At 39.0% G+C, this 24,598-nt stretch overlaps 1 protein-coding gene across 26 annotated transcripts in view; it reads right to left on the bottom strand.

Annotated features, from left to right (window-relative positions):
- Nucleotides 1-24,598, bottom strand: part of LOC311526465 (uncharacterized protein) — a 257,232-nt gene that overhangs the window by 39,300 nt on the left and 193,334 nt on the right. For 20 of the 26 annotated variants that reach the window (XR_014713014.1, XR_014713015.1, XR_014713016.1 and 17 more), the window contains one exon: nucleotides 3,496-4,528. Coding sequence is in view for 16 of the 26 variants with exons in the window: in XM_084639540.1 (XP_084495666.1) it covers nucleotides 4,460-4,528 (69 nt within the window). In the remaining 10 variants the exon portion in view is untranslated. Of the gene's footprint in view, nucleotides 1-1,876; nucleotides 1,959-3,495; nucleotides 4,529-24,598 lie in introns of those variants that run through there. The other 6 variants (XM_084639542.1, XM_084639544.1, XM_084639543.1 and 3 more) reach the window with 5 other exon arrangements.

Genomic DNA, 24,598 nt, shown 5'->3' with positions numbered 1-24,598 from the left:
TGTATAAAATCATTGGTATAGTTCATTGGAAAGAGCCCAAGTGTACTACATCAAACTAGTTGTCAGAGCATGCTGCTTGTTTTAAGCTCCTGTAGCAAAACCCTGTCTTCATCGTCATCTCAGCTCAACCACACATGTAGTGTTGAGAACAGAGTCCAGACCCTCTGGTTCAAAAGTCTCCTAGAGAAGACTATCCATTGGCTTTTCCCAGTAGTAGGGCTTATATATACCTGGTGTGATAGCTACTGGAGAGCAACATATTAGTCTGTATATTATACAGCACGAACCCAAGCGTGGATATCCAAGCAGATATCCATTGCCCCTTGGGGTTCAATGAATAGCCCCGAAGAGCAGTTTTTATGGGATCTATAAGAAAACATTGCTTCTCAAACAGTGCAATAATAGCTTGAAAGTTTTGGAAGATCTTTCTTTGGGAATTTGCAATTGTTTTAAAAAATATTTGCAGGGAAGCAAACAAGGGCTTTGCAGTCAAGTTTCTGCAACAACACCTCTTCTGCATGGCTATTTCAACTTATAAAATTACTGTATGGCTGGTTTGAAATGGTTCTCACTACTTCATTACTTTTATTGATGATACATGTTGTTAAAGATAAGTTTTTGTGATTCATTTATCGCTTTTTTAGCATTTGTTTGCTACAATCTGGGCTCCCTCTCTCCCCGCTCCACCAAGACTAGACAGTAATTTCATTATCAGAGCCAGCCAGAGCACTAGAGCTATTTCAAAAAAGTGAAAAACCCACTGGATCTGAGACTGGACAAAGGTGAGATGGTTTATCTTTAACCGCTTACTCTTATGCTCCATAACACGTAATGTATCAGACACAGAAATATCAGCACCCCATGATCCTTCAGACATAAACTGTTTGTCATTCCTTGCCATTCATCTGCATGTCCGTGACTGTAAAAGGTGGGGGTACACAAAGTCATCTTATAAAGTCGGTAAATCTTCATTTTATTCATTTCCCTGGGATATAAACTAACCTGATCAGAAATTTGAAATGTGACCTGATCTTGACTTCAGTAGGAGTGGGACCTAAAAGAGCAAACAGACTGTGGCTGTTGTTTTTCAATATAGTTATTAGTTAGGCCATTAATTTCCTCTTCAACACAAACATCTAGCATCTGATACTCAGAAAGGAAAAACAACCTTTGCTGAGAACAGGTTTAACTGCAGGTTCATCTTTTATAAATGCAGGTTAAATGCACAAAAGAGTGCAAAAGAGACCCAAAATTATATTAGATTTTGCACTATAAACTTGGGGCTTGGGATGGGATCCTCTGCTCCCAGTAAAGTCAACGGGAGTTTTTTTAACATTGACTTCAGTGAGAACAGAGATAGGCCTACGATGAAAGCTTCTGAACATGCCCTCGGTTGGCTTTATAATATCACATAACCCTACCAAGTCTGCTTGTTGAAAACTTACATCAGCAGTAACAGTTAGTAGATATGGACAAGTCTTCCCCACCACTAGATCTCTGCATATGTTCTTCCTAGGTCTGAGTAAGTACATTTTACTGAAAGTGACCGTCTCTCTTTAAATGTATGTTATTTTTTTATAAAACCAACAGCCAATAGAAACATCTTCAAAGTATTTACTTCTTAAATACCCATGCAAGCTATTATTTTAAAAATAAATAATTCCCCAGCAGTGTATTCAGATTGGCAGAGCCTCCCTCTAATGACACAATGTGACAGCTGGGGGCTTCAGAGCAACCTTGAAATTAAACAGTGAAAATACTTTTCTAATAATAATCTCAAATAAAATATTATCAAAAGACAGCAAAACTGACCTCTGGCTTGCAGATCATCCTTCTTCAGGCTCCTGTAGAGTAATTTCTTAAGTAACCAACTTAGGGGCAGCACAGAATCAAAGAAAACAGAACTGCAGGACGGTCACTTATTTTTTAAACCGTTAATGATTCCAATGTTGAACAATCTGATGGAATAAAGTAATGCTGTCCCTGATACTGTATACAGGAAATGCTCCGTCTCTCAGTAATTCACTAGAAGGAGCAGAGATTACATAAATCATAAGACCTTTCACCTGATGTGAGTTATCATCTCTTCTCTATTCTTCACTTATGAACTGTGTGTTTAAAAATAATATCCCGTTTCTCCTTCTTTTATGTAGTCCATTCACAGTGTTATCTGTAAGGCATTGGTTTGATATGGCATGTCTGGGAGAAAGAACTGTAAACTCTGTACTCTTGCATGCCATTGAAAAGGAATCTCTGTTCTATGGTCTTGAAAATATTTTTAGGAGAAAAACAGGCAACCCCAACAAGATCCAGCTCTCTAGGCCTCCTGACCCCCGGCCTCCTCTTCAAGGTGGGGGGAAACAGCTCTCCCATTTCTAAGTAATTTTTCTTAAACTGGTCTTTAACAGCATCCAGGGGACATATAACTCCTGTAAACTGCATGGTCCTTGCTGGAAAAGGAAGGACAGACTGAGGAATTAGGGACTTCTAGAGCACTGGAGGAAGGGGGCTTAGTTAGAGAAGCTCACCCTCCCCCTGAACTGCTCAACAGCTTGCTGGAATGCAGGGAGTTCTTCTTTGCCTTCTCTCTATGAATAAGCTTTCTGCAGAGAAGGTCAACCTGCTGCAGAATCTGTATTTCCAGCCATCCACATCTGAGGTGGCTTTGGGTACGCTGGAGTGGATAGAATTCTGAGTTTATGGAAAACATATGTTCTTCCTCCCCTCCCCCCACATACTGGCAGTTTGCTAGATGGAAACAAGCCATTGACTGTAAATTGAGTCCTGAAATATAAAGTTCTTTTAATGGACTGTGGCAGTTGGACTTCTCAGTCCATAATTAGACCCCTAAATAAGTGGCCTAATTTTTCAGAAGTACCAAGCAGCCAACAGTTCTTTGGGTGAATGGGAGTTTGTTGGATGCTCAGCACTTTGATAATCTGGTATGTCTTCTGTCTGTAAATAATATTGCTATCTATGGTAGCATATCTTAAAAAACAGGAAATATTCAAAACTAGAAGGCTGAGTGGCTACTTATTGTCAAACACATTCTCTCCAACTCCCCATCCCTTTGGATTATATCATCATTTTTCCAAAATTGAAAACTTTTTAACAAGAACTCATATAGGTTTAAAGAAAGGTGTTAATGTTACAGGTGAGTATTTTTAATCTGCTCAGAAAATGGAATTTTACTTCTCTATGAAATAAGAGATTAATAATATATTAGGATAGTTTTAAGTTAAATATTTTAGCGGCTAGACTGCCATTTGCTACAAGATACCAGTTTAAATCCAAAGAAACTCTGTTTCACCCTGTGGCATTGCTTCAGACTTATACTAGTGTAAATGAGAACAGAAACTTCTCTTTGGTTTCTTCCCTAGCTTTAATTTCCATTTTCATAAAGTTAAGTACATATATTTTAATGACACATTGTAAGAATATAAAAAGAATAGCATCTTCTTGGCAGAGGGGAGGAGAGCAGAAGGAAGACTGTAGGAGCGTAGTTTTAACAAAACACCAAAAAAACAAAAATTCAGACTCCCATAAACAGATTGATAACTTTATTTGAGATTCATCCAGTGGCAGTTTGGTTGCTACCCACAAGAAAATGGAATGAATCAGAATTGAACTGTAATTGGGACAAAGACAACTCTCCAACAATTTACTGTACAGAAATAAAATAGTCAACAATGCTGCACTAATCAAACTGTAAAGCAGTTCTCATTAGATGACTATCTCTGCATGAATAATGCACTATTATATGTTTAGGTTTAATTAAAAATGTAATAGATAAAACTTTGTTTTAATGAACATAGGTATGTAAGTGCCAGTATTATTCTTTACTCCAGTGATTCATCTATTCTTTTCATATGCACTCAGTGGGATAATTAATGTGTCATGTTGCCAGATTGTCAACTAGCAGAAGTGACTTATGGTGGTAGGGAGAAGTTATTGCTGGTAACTTTCATGTTGACTAGGAATCAAATACTGAATAATTTTTTATTACAGAAGTTTTATTCTTTTGCAATATGGATCTTAGTCAAGAGTTCTGGGTTAATAACTGTGTTAAGAATTAAGAACAAATGGGTTTGTGCCAAGAAGGAGAGGATCTCAAAAGGACTCGAACTTGGGTTTTGGTTTGGATAAAAACCAAGAAGTTTGGTTCCCTATTCAGAGCTCAAGAGTTTGGAAAACTGGGCTGGAAATCTCAAGAGAACAGGTTTCATCACAAGCAGGCTGGCACATCTGCCTTCTAGTCAGGTAGTCAGGTCAGAAATAGTACAGGAAAGTTCTTCACTTTCACTTCCAGTCCCTATTGCAATGGCAAAGGTCTGGGGGAAAATACAGAACCTCAGAAAAGTTCAGGTTACAAAAAAGAGGAGTCATTTCAAAGAAGGGGATGTTTATATTTTATCCAAAACCATCTTTAGTGCTTACCCATTTATTTCTTGTAAATTGACTACCCTCTTGTTTTTCGTAAATTATTGAGACAGTCCAAATCTGCAAAGTTCACATCCAGATCTGATTTCTGCAAGAGGAAGAAAATAGCCCTTTTTAACACTTGGACAACACAGGGCATCATCTGCAGACCTGGTTTCTTACTGTAGGTGGATTATATACAATATTTATAAAAGATGAAAACTAATATGACATTTAATTAATGAAAACTGCTATGTTTGACTTTTTATTTTCATAATAAGCACCCTTCAGTCCCACAGAAATCATTACTATGAGCCTGTTTAAAAAAAAAAAAAAAGCCAGAAACATTTAACAAAGGTTCCATTAAATTAGAGAGCAATAAACAAACACAGGCAATTTATGCATCAGAGTCATTAAATTTGTATCCTCTCCGACACTTTCTTCATGGATAGTACTTATGTCTGATACAATTGATCTGCAGGGAGCAGTTACCTTAATTATAAAATGAAACACCTCTGCTAATGTAGTCTTGGAGCCTTGTTAGTTTACACCCCAGACATGTGGCTCAGAATGGGCTCCAAATGCTAATGCCAGTAAAGGCAGACATTGTCAGTCTCTGATGTGTCGTGTTTGGCAGTCCATGACTACAGTGCTGTCTGAGGCACCCCTGTTTTTTTCCTCTCTTTTGCCCTTGGGGTGGAGATAAAGTGCTAAAACTCTGTGGTCCAGCTCAGCATGTAGTTTTGAATAGTTCATTCATGGGTAGCCATTTGTACAAGAAGTCTTATCATCTGATCATTTGCCCTCATTGTTAGGGCTTGTGCCTAGATGAGATGAGCCTTGCAGGAAAAATTAAAGAAGATGTAAACAGTAAATGCAGACATTTTGCAACATAGCTAAAAATAAATTGCACTACAGGCAATTATGCAAGTTTTACTGGATACATTAAAAAGACATTAAATGCACAGCTGTTTTAAGTGTCTTTTAAGCTGATAAATTAACTGTCTAATAAATTGTAAGATTTGTCAGCTAATAATGCTATTTTATCTGCTTTAACATATGCCTTCCTAGTTCATGAAGCATTATTGTAAGTGCCAAAAGGAGATAATGTGCATTTTACAGTGTTATGTCTTAAGTGGAATGGATCATTGGCCATGAAGAAGTGTGTTAATAAATCTCCTAGGCTTTGTTAATTGCACTCAATGAAGTGTCACTGTTAAAACACAAAAGATGTGGTAGAGAAAGCTGAACATAATGTCTTTCAGTTTTACAATTAACAGTTCACTAGGCAAATCGACCAAAAAGACCATAATTTGTTGAAGCCTTATTAACTTACATTTTCCTAGTCAAGGTCATAATTGTGAATGGCTTAAAGCTATCTTTTAATGCTCATCAGGAAGAGTAACCTTGCTAGAGAGAATGAACTTTTTAGTCTCTCAGTGGCACTTATCACTTTCCTAGCAGGTAGTAGACAAATAAAGCTGAACTTTGTCACAGAGCAGTCTCTTAAAGTCACCCACCATCCATAATACTACCTCAGATAGTGGGGAAGACACCATTTTAAGCATCTTCTTTAAGCAGTAAATGTAAAAAATGGATAAAATGGAAACAAAATCAGAAGAGAAATGTATCATGGACAGTGCCCTATTTTAGCAACTGGGGCTATGTAGAAAAATGTGTGTTTAATATGAAATATTATTTACTGTTTAATATTTTTAAAAAAATAATGTAGAATAGAAAACAAAAATTGACAAAACCTAATATTCAGACTACATATCAAGTATCAATACCAAGTACAGTTGCTGTAAAACCTTAAGCAAGAATAACTTATTCCATATTTATTATTAAATATTGGTTGCCCAAGATTACAGCTTTACTACATCCAGTCATATTACCACTATTGTATTTTGTTGGAAACCCTTGCCATTTAGAACCATTTAATGGTAAAATTAGGTATTTATCTTCAACATGGCAATCAGAGTAAATACTGATGATGTTGAAAAAGTACAGTTGGCACCCGTTAATACATATATATGACCGTCAGCCAATTAATCCTTGTGAAGTAATGAGAACACATGATAGAAGAATAATGACCAAATGTTATTATAAGCTTATAAACTCTTCCTAAGAACCACTCAAAATGCATAGTGAAGTGTCTTCACATGAATTGTGGTTTATTTAAGTCTCAGATAAATTCAACTGTTTATATTACTACTGTGTACCACTACTTTAAATACTTGCACTGAGACTGTTCAATTTGTCTGATAATAGTAGTAATATTTTTCTATGAAACATAGTAGATGTCATTTTTATTTTATATATAAATCCTTCTACAGATACTAAAAATAATAAAATGCACCCTATTTTACTGTTAATGGGTGATGCGATGACCTTCTGAACTTAACACAGTAGATAACATGCTTCTCAAAGCCTGGCAGGTAATGATGCCTAATGGTTAGAGCAGGGAACAGCATCAAGACTCTTGGGCTGTGTTGTTTCACGAGGGGCCAGACTCTGGCTACCCTTACATATCTGGACAGGAAGGCGCAAGGACCCTCCCTTCCTTTGTGCAGCCCCCAGGGACCTGCCACAGTTGTAGTCTTTGCACTTGTGGGAGCAGAAAGGCTGCTTCTCTGTGTGAAGGACACCAGAAAGAGGCCAGGGAGGAGGCAGGGCCAATGCCTTGTCTACTTCCACACCAGGCCTCAGAGCATGTCAGAGCAGCAGATGGAGTAAGTGCATGTAGCCTGTATTCACTAGAAAGCTCAAGGAGAGATTGTATCACAAACCTCTAATCAGGCCAGGTTGTCTGCCACAATGTCATGCTGGCCAAGTGACTTCTTTTCTCTCTCTCTCTCTCTCATATAATGTCTGCATAAGCTTTGAGAACTATGGACACAAGGTGCTGTAGAAGTGCAAAGCATTATCACCACTCAGTAGAGCTGGGTGACTGTAAACCAAAAAATAACGGATTATTCATTTGGATGCTTCAGTTTCTTCAAATCCCATTTCTCTTTGTTCTCTGAATATTCTAGAAAATTACTTCAGGGCAGGAATATTCAATGAAAGAACAAATTTTAAGTGAATATTGCAGAATAGCTACAGAAAATGAATTTTGAATGAATACCCATGAGTACTCACACTGGAAACCTAAGTCTAAGGGCTAAACTCATGCAACCAGGGAACAGACGTACCATGTGACCTCTGTCTCCAATCAAAACAACATGAGTTTAAAATATTGAATGCTAGCAATGAACTGGTCATGAACAAGATGTGGACCAAGAATTATTTACTGAAGTTATTCAATGAATAATTTAGCATAATAAAAACATTTAAAAATACTGATGTATACAGACAGTTCAATAACAAGACAAACTAAACTGAAAAATATTTGTTTACATACACATACATACAGAGCTACACAATAATTTCATAGTTAACAAAAGCACCATAATGATATCCAGTGGAAACTACTGATAGCATAAAATACCATATCTACAATATTTCACAAATAAAAAGGCTTATGGTGGAAAGAGGACAGTTCAGTGAGGTAAAGTGTGATTACTATAAGACAGTCATCAAGTTCAATAAGACACAGTTAGGTCTATCTTCCCTCCTTTCTTGTGTGTATGTTTGTGAAAGGAGAGGAGTATTTTATATATTGGAATTTACAGGTGTTAAGTTATCTATAACTTAAGCAGTCCCGTTTGCCTTTAGCATCTACACTTTCTAGTTTCCTGGACTACAAATAACATACTAACAGAAAAATTAATATAAGCAGAATTCAAACATAGCCTGTTCCCTTCTAAGATGCATACAAATGCAAACTTTCATGGTGATTAAATCTACATTTCTTATTACTTTGCGTCATCATAAGAGCAAGAACAAGATGGTCCTGTTTCATGCACTGTGCTCCCATCGACGCAATAGAGAGTTCTGCTTGCAAAAGGACCTTAAGATTGAGCCCAAAGGGCCAGATTGTAACCTAACTCAGTGAGGATATTCAGGAAAGTAAGTGGGGAGGAAGCCACTAGCCTTTACCACCTGCATGGCTACTAGTACTTGCCCAGATTCTTAAGCACAGAACATAGGGCAGTCCCAAGGCTTCCAAGCCTCTGGCTCTGTGGTATGGAGCCTGAGAACCAAGGTTTCCAGGCCCTGTGTCTCAAGTTGGGGTTCTTAGGGCTTTCAGCCTCCCTGTTCGATGGCAGAGGGCCTGGAAGTCCTGGGGTCCCCAGCCCTGAAGCTACCCACATGGTGGGGCTGCCCTGGAGCCATAGACTGGAAGTCTGGGGTACCTTGCAGCTGGTCCATCTGGCTTGCAGGAAAGCAGGAGGGTTCTGTGAGAATCCTGTCTGTGATTTGTCAAACCCAGTACAGTTCCATAAAACAAGTCAGGTTTGATGAGTCAGCATTTTCTGACAAAACCCTGTTCATGACCAGCATGAATCAAGACCTACAGATATTCCCTTGTAAAGCAAAATCACCAAGTTTTGCAGCATTCAACAAAATGCTAAACAAGCAATCAACCAATTTTCAATACTTCAGTCTTCAAAGCATATGTTTATTACCTAAAAGTATGCTACTAATGTCTTAAGCTAGAAGTAATCAATCAATATTTTTCTATTCATAAAGTATTTTTTAACTAAAATCTTCCAGACCAATATCAAAATGTGCTGGAGCAGGCCCCGGGGTCCTTTTTTTCTCCCAGTAAAATGAATGGAAAGACTCCCATTGACATAAATGGGAGCAAACTTCTAGCCTTGAGAGACAGTTATGCAAGGACATTCAAAGTAAAATCAAGAGTTTCATCTCTGTACTTCACTTGCATACTTGGCTGTAATGATTCGCACACTATATACCTGTCACCTGGGATGTTACTTCACTAAAGCACCTTTAAAGTAAAGAATTATAGTCTGTCAAGCTTGGTCAATCAGAATCAGTTTATTACAGTGCATCCATTTTTTTTTAAATTAAAAAATAAATCTTCCAATTACAAAATTTGCTGGAATCTTTTCAGTGAAGATATAGTCTTGTTCCGTATCGAGCATTCACACTACTAACAAAGACCGACTATTTCATAAGCAAATACACAGCATTGTCTTACACAATGTTGCTGCTACTATTTTTGATCCGTTTTATTACAATGGACATGTACTTGAAGCTTACTTTTTTAGTCTATTGGAAAGCTCAGAAAGCTGTGGAGTATGTACTGATACAGATGAATTACCATCCTTTAAAGATCAAGAGCCTTTGAATCGCTGAGTCACCATACAATACTAGGAATGCACAGCACAGCCCAGCTAGCTTCAAGATTGGAAAACAAAGGTTTTTGGACAAATCAGTAAAAGGGGGAAAAAAAGCATGCTACAAGATTAGCACATGCAAATTCAGTGTGAAACCTGAGCATTCAGTAGCACCAAGTGTCTGCAATTTTCTTGAAATTGTAAACAACAGATCTGAATGTTGGCAAAAAGCAGTGAATCCTCTTCATTCTGTGAAACCAAGTAAGTGGTAAGAAATTGCAAGTTTCTAGTTGGAGACAATTGACCAGGTATAATTATGGACGATACTAAAGGCTGACTTAACTCTTTCACCCATTTCTGTGATACATCAGAACGGATAATTATAAGCACTGCTTGCTGGGACTTCTGCCACATTAGAACCAATTTACTTTCTCACAGAGAAGTTCATCCTGCTGAGAAAGCAGGATTCTATAGATAAAAGATGGGATCTCTCAAAATAAATTAAGGATACATGAGGCATGCCTGCATTTTACTGTAGTAAATTCTACAGCACTTGCCTATTGGCAGAGGTAACCTGTTATGACTTAAACAGATACCAATCTAAGAAATATTAAATAAATGAAAAAAAGCTGAAATTACTTATCCAAGCTCAGTATATTGGCAGTAACAATAGACTAAGAAAAGTGGATGCAGCTTTTTTTTTCCCTTTAACATTTCAATCATTCATTACTTAAATTAATAATAACGATTTTGTGGACAATTTAACTGGTAGACAACAGAATCGATTTAAAAAATGAAAAAAGTGCTATTTTATTTTGACATGACAAAGGACCTTTTTAAAAGCTTTTGTTATAGATCATTACATTTCTAGAATTAAAAACCCACTAGTGTTTTTAGCAACTGTTGGCATTCCCATTTTAAGGGTTACATTATCAGTTTATAATAAACATTTAATGAGGAGAACAAATGAGAAGAATTTTAAACAGGGATATATTTCCCAGGTCACTCTGTTTACTGGCTGAGATTGTTTGTGTGCATTCATTTGAATAAGACTTAGTTTTGATCAATCCCCTCAACCTTGCCGATAGGAAGAAACATCAGAATTATTTACAAATGAGAATCACCTTCTTAACATACAGACATTGCAAAGCAGGCATAATAGAAATGACTAATCTTAATAGAAATTACTTATGACAGGTACATAATTAAATTTCTCAGTGTAAGAAAACAATCCTTACTGTTTAAAAGATTACCTAGATTTTGGCCAAAATATTCTAATCGGGATGCCTAAACTCAGGCACTCCAATATCTTCTGTTTAAGTATCTCAATATGGATTTAGGAATCTTTAATTCTTAAGACCCAGATTTGAAAAATTTTGCCTAACTTTTTCCCCTTAAGACAAAGCCACGCTACCAGCTAATGTCCACATACAAAGCACTTAAGCACATGCCTAACTTTAAGCACACGTAGTCCCATTCATATCATAGTTCTTTTAAAATCTTACCCAAATGAGACCATAAGCACGAACATCACAGGCCTCTACCATTTGAGCTAACCGAGAACTCATTTAGCTGTAAGTAGCAGACTTTATGGTTGCTAAGTCGGCCACTAGAAGGAAATGTGATCACACTGAGCCAGTAAATTACACACACAGAACTAAGTTCTGCTACTGTGCATTCAAACCACTCATATTTTAACTTATTCTATATATACATATTTTTGGCATAGTGGTAGATTACTCAATACAATCACGTTGTAACAGGTAGCTGCAGCATTAGATACCACCATGCATGGATCTAATATGCAGACACCAAGCAAAAATGCCCAGTAGGAAGGGCAAAAAATTGCTAGGAATAGATTTTGCAGGGACAAGCTCTATGAATAATCCTTGCTCATATGAATGTGGTTTTTCAGGATCAGGCTCTTACTCTTTTCTCTATTTGTAGCATACACACGAGGATGTTATTTGCAGTATCAGTTCACATAGCTGGTTTATTAGGAGACAGTAAAGTGTACTTGCCACAGGAGGAAGGTGAATACACTTTTCTGATTATAGGCTGTTCTTTAGCAGTTCCAAGCGTGCTTTCCTCTTTCCTATGATACATGTTTGAAGGACAGAGCCCAAAGGATGGAAATCAGTCAGATGCAGAAAGGCCTTGCAGGGTTCTACTGAAAGTACACATTTTCAATAGCCAATCAAAATAGACTGCAAAATCACCAAAAGGAGAACGTGCACAGACAAAGAGCAGGCAATTTCCACAGCAGTCTCAGCACAGGACTGCAGCACATACATATATACTCACAGCACACACCTACAGGGATTTGCAATATTTTTAGATAAGATAAAATAAAACCAATCTATGTTACTTATCTAGCCCCAATTGCTGTGGTAACTGAGCACCTCACAGTCTTTAATGTATTTATCCTCCCAGCACCCTTGAGGCTGAAGAATACAATAGTCCCATTTTACTGAGGGTAGAGGGAGGCACACAGAGGCCAAGTGACATGCCCAAGGTCACATAGGAAGAATGTGCCAGAGCAGGGAATTGAATGCAGGTGTCCCAAATCCTGGGCTAGTGCCCTAATCACTGCACCATCTTTCCCCTCTGCCTGGCTGTTTCTGCACTTCACTAGCCCCCATATCATCGGTACACAAAATCTATCTCTCCCCAACTCTCAGCAAACTCACACCTTTCCTGGAGTTTGACTTTTTAAACAAAGAAACTAATATCAGTATAACAAATTCGAGGCCAAGCCTCATAGGCAAGCTTGACTATTCCTAGGGTTAGTCTGTCTTCCTACAGAGCCAGAGCCAGACCCATCTCCCTTATATCCAGGGAGGGTCAATAGATGCTCTGTGCCAAATTTTTATTCAGGCCAAACTCCTCTTGAAGTCAATGGCAGTTTTGTCTTTAGGACAAAGGACTGCAAGAGTTGGTCCTGTGTTTCCTTTTATGCTAATTAAAGGAAATTCTTAGCAGCTACCTACACAATGACTGTTTGAAAAACATTTTTTGAGTACCCCATAAGATCTGTGGATACTTTGCTTATTCCATCGAGGCCAGAGAATTTCTGATCCAATTCCAGGAGTAAAGCAACATGCCAAAGCATCTGTTTAATCAGGAAGTTTCAATCCTTCAGAACTGTACATTCCCTACCCCCAAGAGAATTTTATAACAACAAACGGTTTTACATGCCTGTATTAGTAAACGCACAACTAGAAAACTTCTCTGGTCAGAGTACCCACCTTCAGTCTCCATAAGCATTAGTGTGCTTAAAATGAGAGCGTAGGAGTGCTTGACGCATGTGTCAACAGAAGAATTAACACCAAAAATATACTGAGCACTGGAATTATGGTCTTATAAACAGTCTGCTTTAACCGCGGAGCCCCACAGAATGCAACATGGCTACACAGGTGCAGCTGAAAGGAGTGTTCAGCCTAGACTGCTTGTCACAGCCCTGGTAAGCTCCCCCTACTGGACACTCTCACACTGGACCTGTGTGCTTTTAAGCTTCCTGTCAACAAGCAGAATCCAGCCACTGTCTCTAGTTTTGAGTCTCTTAGCACATTCTCAGGGGGCGGGTCCTGGGCTAGCATCCTCTTCTGAGATCTGCGACCCCCGCAGTCCAGCTGCCCTGGGCCCCCAGGACCAGTGCTAACACCTTAATATATACCAGTTGCTTAAGCACACCCTTCCATAAGCCCCAACATTGTGGTCACTCTGGTTCACCATTCACTTCTCCTGACATTGGTGATACTTCAAGCACAGGTTTTTTAAGTAAAAGTGGTTGTATAATGGGTCCTTTTCCTGCAGAAATGTTCTCTGTTTTGTCAAAAGAAACCTGAGCATTTTCATCTGGAAACTAATTTTTTTTCAGTTTGGAGCCAGAAAATTTTCAATTTGGAGGAGTAGGGGGGTGTTTTTCCAAAGAAAAGTCTAAATTTTCCACAGAAAACAGACACTGTTTGCAAAAAGAATTCTAAAAACAGTTTGGATGGACAGCTTTTGACCAGCCCTAGCACCAAGGCATTTTACCCATCTGTGATGGGTTGGGTCACAGAGACCCCCTTGGGACTGCAACCTGATGTGCTGAGACTACCTCTTAGCCCATTTTCCCTGGCAGCTTGGGACTTCAGTACCCTGCCTGGTTGAGCCAGACACGCTAGCCTGCTACAAACAAGACCCATGTCTGAATCACATCCCTCAAAAGCTGCAGGCTTAACTGAAAACAGCTTGAGAATTCCTCCTGTCTCCAGCACCCAGATACCCAGCTCCCAATGAGGTGCAAACCCCAAATAAATACATTTTACCCTGTATAAAGCTTATACAGGGTAAACTCATAAATTGCCCACCCTCTATAATACTGATAGAAAGATATGCACAGCTGTTTGCTCCCCCAGGTATTAATACTGCCTCTGGGTTAATTAATAAGCAAAAAGTGATTTTATTAAATATAAAAAGTAGGATTTAAGTGGTTCCACATAATAACAAACAGAACAAAGTAAATTACCAAGCAAAATAAAAGAAAACATGCAAGTCTAAGCCTAATACATTAAGAAACTGATTACAGATGAAATGTCACCCTCAGAGATATTTCAATAAGCTTCTTTCACAGACTATACTCCTTTCTAGTCTGCGTCCAATCCTTTCCCCTGGTACAGCTCAGGTGGTAGCTAGGGGATTTCTCATGACTGCAGCCCCCTTTGTTCTGTTCCAGCCCCTTTTATAGGTTTGGCACAGCTGGGAATCTTTGTCTCTCTGGGTCCCCACCCCTCCTTCTAAATGGAAAAGCACCACGTTTAAGATGGATTTCAGTACCAGGAGACATGGTCACATGTCCTGTGAGACCCCAAGCCTTCATTCTTCCTGGCCTGACTCACAGGAAAGCTTGCAAGTAAACAGAGCCATGGGATTATTGTCCTAGTTAATGAGAGCCATCGAGATTCCAAACCACCATTAATGGCCCACACTTTGCATAATTACAATAGGACCTCTGAGTTATATTTCATATTTCTAATTTCAGATACAAGAATGATACATTCATACATATAGGATGACCACACTCAGTAGATTATAAACTTTGTAATGATACCGTACAAGAGACCTTTTGTATGAAGCATATTCCAGTTACATTATATTCACACACATTAGCATATTTTCATAAAATCATATGGAGTGCAACATCACACCATCTCCTGCTTCTCCCCACATTCCTGAATAGGCACTATGGCCTAGATCCTCAAAGATATTCAGGTGTTGAACTGGAGCTAGCTGTCAGAACACCTTTGACGATCTGAGCCTAGAATGCTGCAAAGCAACCTTTTTTCACTTGACTAGGTTTCTATTATTTTTTCAACAAGACATATATACTGCAAGAAGTTTAGCCAGTATTCTAGATCAGTGGTTCTCAAAGCCGGTCCACCACTTGTTCAGGGAAAGCCCCTGGTGCGCCGGACTGGTTTGTTTACCTGCTGCGTCCTCAGGTTCAGCCTATCGCGACTCCCACTGGCCGCGGTTCACCACTCCAGGCCAATGGGGGCTGCGGAAAGCGGTGCAGGCCAAGGGACATGCTGGCCCCCCTTCCTGCAGCCCCCATTGGTCTGCAGCAGTGAACCGCAGCCAGTGGGAGTCGCGATCGGACGAACCTGTGGATGTGGCAGGTAAACAAACCGGTCTGGCTTGCCAGGGGCTTTCCCTGAACAAGCGGCGGACCAGCTTCGAGAACCACTGTTCTAGATTCCTTTCGGTCCAATTTACAACATAACTGAAATGAGTGTTTAGGATCCTCAAAACAACACACAAAGATTTTGTTTTCATAGAAACCGGTGAAAAATCTGAATCCACAAAACATTCAGCATTTTCATGAATCTAAGATATGCCATGAGTCTTGCCTGTAATGAGGGGTTTTTTTCATACGTCTCTCCTGTATCCATGGGATTATAATTTTTTCAGTTCTAATACAGTCATGTTAATTTTATCAGACCTGCTTTAGCAAAAATTGTTCCCTGCATCATTTCTAAATGCTATAGCATAGTAATGCCCAAATATATGTTCTTTGGGTGCCCTTGTACTTGAGGTTTTACTTATTAGCCCCTCTAGCCATACAAAATGGCCCAGCCGTTATTATGCTCAAAATATTCATGAACAAAAGACATTCTCTAGTTTCTAGGAGCACAAAAATTGCATGTCCCTTTGTTTTTTCCACATTAGCCATAATGGAGGCAGAGTTGTTAGTTACTGAGAGGCTGAACCCTCTTAATATACTAATGGTGGATGTCTCAGAATTGTAAAGATAAATCCGAGGAATTCCACAGATTATACATTTGCTTCAATAACATACATTGCAGAGGCAGAGATGGGCAGGGAGCCAGTCAGGAGAAGAGCAATATTTTTGCAGGCAATGGAATACTGGCCACGTTTAGCCTTTTTGACATTTTCTAGAAATAAAACAAGAAAATCGTGGAAGGGCTTCTTCCCCTGCAAACTCCAGCCTCCAACTCTCAACAAGCTTCGTTTGCCCTGGGCCTACACCCCATTGTTCCAACCTCACTAACACTGGTGTTCTGTACAGGCACGAAGGCCCAGATCTTCAAAGGTATTTAGGCTCCCTAGGCAGGGTGGGGAAGCTATAGTGGCATCTGTCTGAAGACAGCACACACTCCATTAGCGATCAGAAATTTTGCAAACTCCCAATGAACCAGTTGGTGTGGAAAATAGCTTGTGCTGGTAAAAGTATGCATGTGATGGTGGATTTACTTTATGAGGAATTACATATAATGCCGCAAAAAGAACAGGAGTACTTGTGGCACTTTAGAGACTAACAAATTTATTAGAGCATAAGCTTTTGTGGGCCGCAGCCCACTTCATCGGATGCATAGAATGGAACAAAATAGTAAGATATATATATATATATATACATACATACAGATAAGTTGGAAGTTACCATACAAACTGTGAGAGGCTAATTAGTTAAGATGAGCTATTATCAGCAGGAGAAAAAAACTTTTGTAGTGATAATCAAGGTGGCAGTTGACAAGAAGGTGTGAGGATACTTACCTTAAGGAAATAGATTCAATATGTGTAATGACCCAGCCACTCCCAGTCTCTATTCAAACCCAAGTTAATGGCATCTAGTTTGCATATTAATTCAAGCTCAGCAGTTTCTCATTGGAGTCTGTTTTTGAAGCTTTTCTGTTGCAAAATTGCCACCCTTAAATCTTTTACTGAGTGGCCAGAGAGGTTGAAGTGTTCTCCTACTGGTTTTTGAATGTTATGATTCCTAATGTCAGATTTGTGTCCATTTATTCTTTTGCGTAGAGACTGTCCGGTTTGGCCAATGTACATGACAGAGGGGCATTGCTGGCACATGATGGCATATATCACATTGGTAGATGTACAGGTGAACAAGCCCCTGATGGCATGGCTAATGTGATTAGGTCCTATGATGGTGTCACTTGAATAAATATGTGGACAGAGTTGGCATTGGGTTTTGTTGCAAGGATAGGTTCCTGGGTTAGTGTTTTTGTTGTGTGGTGTGTGGTTGCTGGTGAGTATTTGCTTCAGGTTTGGGGGCTGTCTGTAAGTGAGAACTGGTCTGTCTCCCAAGATCTGTGAGAGTAAGAGATCAGTTTTCAGGATAGGTTGTAAATCTTTGATGATGCGCTGGAGAGGTTTTAGTTGGGGGCTGTAGGTGACGGCTAGTGGTGTTCTATTATTTTCTTTGTTGGGCCTGTCCTGTAGTAGGTGACTTCTGGGTTACTCTTTTGGCTCTGTCAATCTGTTTTTTCACTTCAGTGGTGGGTATTGTAGTTTTAAGAATGCTTGATAGAGATCTTGTAGGTGTTTATCTCTGTCTGAGGGATTGGAGCAAATGCAGTTGTATCTTAGAGCTTGGCTGTAGACAATGGATCGTGTGATGTGTCCTGGATGGAAGCTGGAGGCATGTAAGTAAGTATAGTGGTCAGCAGGTTTCCGGTATAGGGTGGTGTTTATGTGACCATCGCTTATTAGCACAGTAGTGTCCAGGAAATGGACCGCTTGTGTGGATTGGTCTACGCTGAGGTTGATGGTGGAATGGAAATTGTTGAAATCATGGTGGAATACCTCAAGAGCTTCTTTTCCATGGGTTCAGATGATGAAGATGTCATTAATTCTAGCGCGAGTAGAGTAGGGGCATTATGGAACGAGACCTGAGGAAGCGTTGTTCTAAGTCAGCCATAAAAATGTTAGCATACTGTGGGGCCATGTAAGTACCCATAGCAGTGCCGCAGACTTGAAGGTATATATTGTCCCCAAATGTGAAATAGTTGTGGGTGAGGACAAAGTCACAAAGGTCAGTCACCAGGTTTGCCGTGACATTATCGGGGATACTGTTCCTGATGGCTTGTAGTCCATCTTTGTGTGGAATGTTGGTGTAGAGGGCTTCTACATCCACAGTGGCCAGGAGGGTGTTTTCTGGAAGATCACCGATGGATTGTAGTTTCCTCAGGAAGTCAGTGGTGTTTCGAAGATAGCTGGGAGTGCTGATAGCGTAGGGCCTGAGGAGAGAGTCCACATAGCCAGACAATCCTGCTGTCAGGGTGCCAATGCCTGAGATGATGGGGCGTACAGGATTCCCAGGTTAATGGATCTTGGGAAGCAGACAGTATATCCCTGGTCGGGGTTCTAGGCATGTGTCTGCACAGATCTGTTCCTGTGCTTTTTCAGGGAGTTTCTTGAGCAGATGGTGTAGTTTCTTTTGTAATCCAAAAACAGACTCCAACAAGAAACTGCTGAGCTTGAATTAATATGCAAACTAGATACCATTTACTTGGGTTTGATTAGAGACTGGGAGTGGCTGGGTCATTACACATATTGAATCTATTTCCTTAAGCTAAGTATCCTCACACCTTCTTGTCAACTGTCTAAATGGGCCATCTTGATTATCACTACAAAAGTTTTTTTCTCCTGCTGATAATAGCACATCGTAACTAATTAGCCTCTCACAATTTGTATGGTAACTTCCAACTTCTCTGTATGTATATATATATGTTCCATTCAATGCATCCGATGAAGTGGGCTGTAGCCCACAAAAGCTTATGCTCTAATAAATTGATTAGTCTCTAAGGTGCCACAAGTACTCCTGTTCTTTTTGTGGATACAGACTAACACAGCTGCTACTCTGAAACCTTATATAATGCCACATTTAACTTGAATAGTTTTGCCCACCTTGTGGCACTCACACGGTTGTCCATAGTGTCAATAACTTAATTTATTTATTGCCACTAGCTTTATCTCACCTTCTTTTCCTTTTGTGAAATTTTCAAGGGATGAGCTCTGAAAAAATAGATCTCATGGCTAGCTAGTTAGCAAACTGTATCACTTTGTTGTGGCTATTCTATTGAATCATACTCTCAACTCAGATACAGGAAGCAATGTGGCCCATGCAGCCTATAAACAAAGTTAAGTAGTGGTGAGGAAGAGGGGATCTGAGCAGGTAATTGTGCTAAATGCTTTTACACTGAGAAGAAAAATATATACTGAAGTTCCATTGTTTTACGGAGTAATTTAATGTGAAGAAATGGGGCGCTTGCAGTGTTGACCAGCAGATGGAGTCTTACTGTGTGAACAAAATTCACACCCATCAAGGGCCTGATTCTGCATACCTGATGGGTGAGGGCTTTCCTTACATACAACCACAAGCTGCATGAGGGAAAGAGGAGTTGTGCAGAGTAAAAGAGTAGCACAAGAGTGTCTAGCATCCAGGCAGGATCAGAAGCAAGGCAATCGGGGGTGGGGGTAAGGGGGGGTAAAAGTGATTGCTTGATATCAAATTCACTAGAATACTGAGAAAATGAAGGCGTTTCCTAGGCATAAAACTACTCCACCCCCTAGTTTTAGGGGTCTGGTTTGAACTCTCCTGAAAAGTTTGCATCAAGACAGGAGTCACAAGCAATTACAAAAGTCCTGATCTAGTTGTGAGGAACATAGATTTGGGAAAAAGAAATGCACTGCTGATGCATTAGGCTGGTTTAGCCCCCTAATTTCCCCAGAACCAAATAAAGTCACCTCATCCCCACAGGGGAACCAAAAAGATAAAAAGGCCCTCAGTCTAATGCAAGCAATTCTAGTAACAGAGAAAGGGTGCATTGAGGAGAACCTAACAAGGAGAGGACGAATTCAGCCAAGGAAAAGATTGAGGACTCACTGTGACAAGGAATAGGCAGAAACATAACTCTCAAAACATTTTCTTCATCATTATCCCAGGGTTGTTCCAAAATCAGGACCAAGGGCCTGATCCAAAAACCTATTGAAGTCAATAGGAGGAGTATTTTTACCTCAGAACTATCGCTATAGTGCTGACTGACCTGACCTAGTTATTCTTGTGAGGAAATTAGAATTTTTTGAAAGAGACAAATTAGGCTGAAAGTACTTTTGGAATAGTAAGAGAGAATAGAGATGGTTTCAAAGGTTATTTTTATCATTAAAAATAAAGAAAACAACCTATACTGTGTTAGAGAGAGTGTGAAGTACTGAAGCACTCAAAGATAACGTAGATTGTCAGCTCTTTGGTGCAGAGACCATCTTTTGGTTCTCTGTTTGTACGGTGCCTAGCACCATAGGGCCTAGGTCCAGGACTGGGGCTCCTAGGTGCTACCACAATACAAATAAATAACAACAATAATTATAATAATTAATAAAGCTTAAAATTTCTCCTAATTTACCATTCTATGTGAACAAAGTTATATATGAGAACTTTGAGCATGAAACCTAGAAATAAAATAAATAAAAATAAACACAGCATCTTTTATTGCATAATAAACTAAAAGGAGAGAACACAATGCATTGGGACTGTTGAAAAGGAAAATGCATAGTGTAAAATGTAACGTTGCAAACCCTCGCACTGTTAGTATATCCAACCACCTCAGAAACATTTAAAAAACAAAGCACCAAGCACTTATTGGATCCAGTTGAATCTGGTTTCTGTCTGAATTCCCACCTTAGTGAGAACCTGCAGTAAAAATTCCCAGCCCACATAAGAGAAAAGAGAAGAATGAAAGGCACTGCATGGTGATGCAACCAGGAAATACTGTTTAAAACAAAACTTTATGCAGACCAAAGACCATATCTTCAGCTCCTCAGCTGGTTTAAATCAGTGTGTCTTTACTGAAGTCAATGGAGTTATGCCAGTTTAGGGCAGCTGAGGATCTGCCCCTGAGAGTTTAATCAAGTAAAGATGTGTTTCCCTGGCAAAACTCCTGTAATACTCTTTACCTTAAATGCTTGAGACCTGAGGAGAGTCATGTTGTTTGGATCAAAAAAAAAAGGAAAAAAAAAAGAAAAAACTGGGAGTTCAGGTTGTAAAATCTGTTATACCAGGCTGCCCCCCGGTCAGATGTAGTTCTGACCAAAGTCCGGTAACCTGGCTTACAACTGACGGTAACCTCAGGAGAATTAGCAAATTATAGAAAGTGTTCAGCCTTGTGTTAGCCATTACACTTTGTCAGGCACATGCACAATCCTGTCTCTGGCAGTGATAAGGTCTTGATGCTTCAGTGGAAGACAAAGCCACATATTGCTGCCCTTAGTGAGTAGAAGTGAGAGTTATCATGGGGAAAATTCCTTAACAAGTCCGCAGAGTGTCATCTTATGTCTTGTGCAAGCATGATGGGGGTTGTTTCCCCACTGACATTAGTTTTGACCTAATTTCCGGCTTTGTTGTATCTGCCTGCCACTATTTTATTTACATAAGCCTAAGGCTGTTATAGTACAAATGTAAGCTGTGGCAAGCTTGGAATCCATGGCCAAAACCTGACATAGTTGACCTCAAAACGTCCCTTGACTTCCATGTCTCCCCTTGACTAGGATGAGTCCCATTGGCTTTTTATTATTTCTATAGCATCCGCTCTGTATTTCTCTGGGCATGAAGAGTGCAGGATTTTGTCCCAAGTTTAATACTCAAATTCATTTACTATATGATATGATATGACACTCAGATATTATGGTGATGATGTCTGAATGTAATTAAGACAGATACTGTAAGAGAGATGCTTGTGGCTGACAAGCAGAGGACTCAGACTGATACTGTTAAACAGCATCAAGCCTCCATTGATCCTTCCTTCCTTCTTTTTTACTGAAAAACCTGTGAAAAGACCATAAGCTATTGAAGCGTTCAAAACACCTGAGACTTGGAGCCAGTGGCATAACCTCTTCCTACCGAATTACAGAACAACTACAAAAACAACCCCGACTATATATTAAAAGCTCCAGAAATGTCTAAAGAATCCTAAAGTGACTCCAAAGAGGTAACATTGTGGCTACGTCTCAAAGACTTAGTCCGTTGTGTGGATGAATGTTAGTGCCAGTGGACAATGATTACTCTGGGATAACTGTTGGTGATCAGCTGAACATCAGCTAGAACAAAATCAACCCCCTCTGTGGACAAAAAGAGCTCAAATTGTGTGTGCTGCCACTGAGCCATCTGAAGGTAATGTATATGCCAGATGTGGTACTTGAAAGAAAACTTATAGTCTTATTAAGACGTCTTTAATTAATGTTATATATCTTTGATATTATTAATGATACTGGGGATGGATTTTGCTAAATGTTATAGGAAGAAGGCAATATCTTTTTCAGTTGATTTCAACTATATTTGATGTACCAAAAAACTTGTTTATGGAATTAACACTGGGTTTGGAGCCTAGAGACCTAACAGTGAAGTTGCCATTAAAATCCCACCATTCTTGAAAGACATTCAAAGTGAATTGACATCATAACTGGAATGTAAAGTGATATGCAGTAGTAAAGGAGAAGTCTGCACAAGAATTTGGATTCATTTGCTAAGTTTCCAACATTATGGCTGTCTTAGGGTTCTCTACATTTAGGGTAGAAGGTTGTCAAGAGCAGTATTTGATGAGCAAGAGGAATAATAAATTTCCTATGACAAAAAAGATTACTTCTTGGATTTTTAGAGGGTATTGGAAAGGGACTTTTATAGCATACTCATTTTAATTTCATAGTTTTACAAGAATACACAGAGAGATTCCTATTCAGCATGGGGTGTGGGGAGGAGGTGGTCTAGATTATCCTTTCCAGTCCTGCTTTTCTATGATTCTATTATTTTATTTTTTAGAATCGACCAAGCAAGTTCTATCTGTTCTGTTTTGCCCTGAAATCGGGCAACAATGGACATTTAGTTAGGGTGGAGTTCAGTTCTAATTCTATCCCAGATGTTCACAGCAAGGATCTCCAATACATATGGTGTCAGATGCCACCTGTGAAGCTAAGAGAAATGATAAAGACTAAAAAATAAGAATTAAATAAACATGTTATCTCTCCAACACAGAACACAAAATGCTTGTTTTGCTATTGACATACTATTTTAGAAATATGAAAGGCATATACGATGTCTCATGCAATCATTTTCAATATGCTGTATGCAGAACTGATCTAAAGTTAGCTTTCTAAGGAAAGATACCTTGCCCCTTGTTGTTTGTTAAAACACTGCTGTATTTGTGATATAGTCGAAGAGAATATGAAGGGTTAAATTCTTGTTTCTGTTTAAACGTGTTGTGAAAGCATTTCAAATGCTTGCATGAAAGGCATGGAGGTGGTCTTTTTTTTTTTTGTATTGAGAGTTGTTAAAACTAAAAATTCCCATATACTCTCACTTCCCCTTAGAGGTCTATTGGGGTTGGCTTATTCCTTTACTTTGATATGCAAATTGGCAGATTGCTTTCCTGCAGGGGACACTGGAAGCTGTCCAAAGAACACAGAGTAGATGTCCTGTCAGGATAGAAGCTGAGCTGCCTAGAATGGTCCTTGGACAGCAGTGAAAGCCAAGTTTGTGTTTTGGCTTAAAAATAAAATACCTTTGTTAACAGTTTTTACTTCCAATATAAATGTTTATATGTTTACTCTGCTAGTCCTCTTAGTTAGCCAACAGCTGGAACACAACAGTTTAGCTGTTCCTTTCAGGTCAGTATGTTACTAAACTTATACCCTTATTTTAAAGATACTATTTATGCTGCCCTTGACATATTCCATAAAATACCAGGTTTTTAAAATAGCATTTACCTTCAGAGCCATTGAGGACACATTTTACACCATTTCAATGAAGTGTACAAGTGCTGTAACAGGGAAAAAATGCTAAATTCATTTATAAAAGCTTGTGCCCTGTCCCATTCATCTTGTCTACAGCCAGTTTTGTGGAAAAGGTAAAGATGAAAGCTAGGTTTTAGTTTTCATCTCCTTCCTTCTTTAAGTTCCACCTCTTACTTTTTTGTTTTCCTGCCTGTTCTTTTTACCGACGTAATAGAGTACCTATAAAAAAAGATTAAATGGTACCATAAAGTTTTATTAATGCCTTACATCATTGATATCGCCTCTGTATTGATAGTTCTACTTCCATTATTGCTACTTAGGCATTTAATTAGTGATTCATACAGTATGTTGTAAACTACAGTGTGAGTGTTAACCATCTATATAAAGGCCCATATTATGTAAAAGCCCTTCCCAGTATCATAATTGGAGTATAGTTATCCATTTTAAGTGACTTGAATTAGATTATAGATTAATTTATAAAAAGTTACTTGTAAAGGACATTGAAGATCACAGAATATTAAGAGTGGGACTTCATTATAATAAAATGGACTTTAAGGAAAATGGAACTGTCTCTATGTTTTATATATATCCATTTCATTTTTCTTGTAATAAGAACAATAACAGTTTCATCTGGCAATACAGTGATACTTGAGGATGGAAAGCCAGATTGTTAAATAAGAAATATGAGAAATTACAGAGCGAGGGGACGCAAGTAAGAGCATAAAATGGAACACATGGATGGATAACATTAAAATGGTGCATGGAAATCCATAACATTTGGAGGGAAAGTGCTAAATGCTAGACAGAACAATATAAATTCAGAGGAAGTCACTAACTAGAGTGGAGTT

Source organism: Lepidochelys olivacea (assembly GCF_965140295.1).
Source record: "Lepidochelys olivacea isolate rLepOli2 genome assembly, chromosome: 9".
In the NCBI taxonomy this organism is placed as follows: Eukaryota; Metazoa; Chordata; order Testudines; family Cheloniidae; genus Lepidochelys; species Lepidochelys olivacea.
The sequence above is the reverse complement of the archived record's forward strand: the minus strand, read 5'-3'. Positions and strand labels throughout refer to the sequence as shown.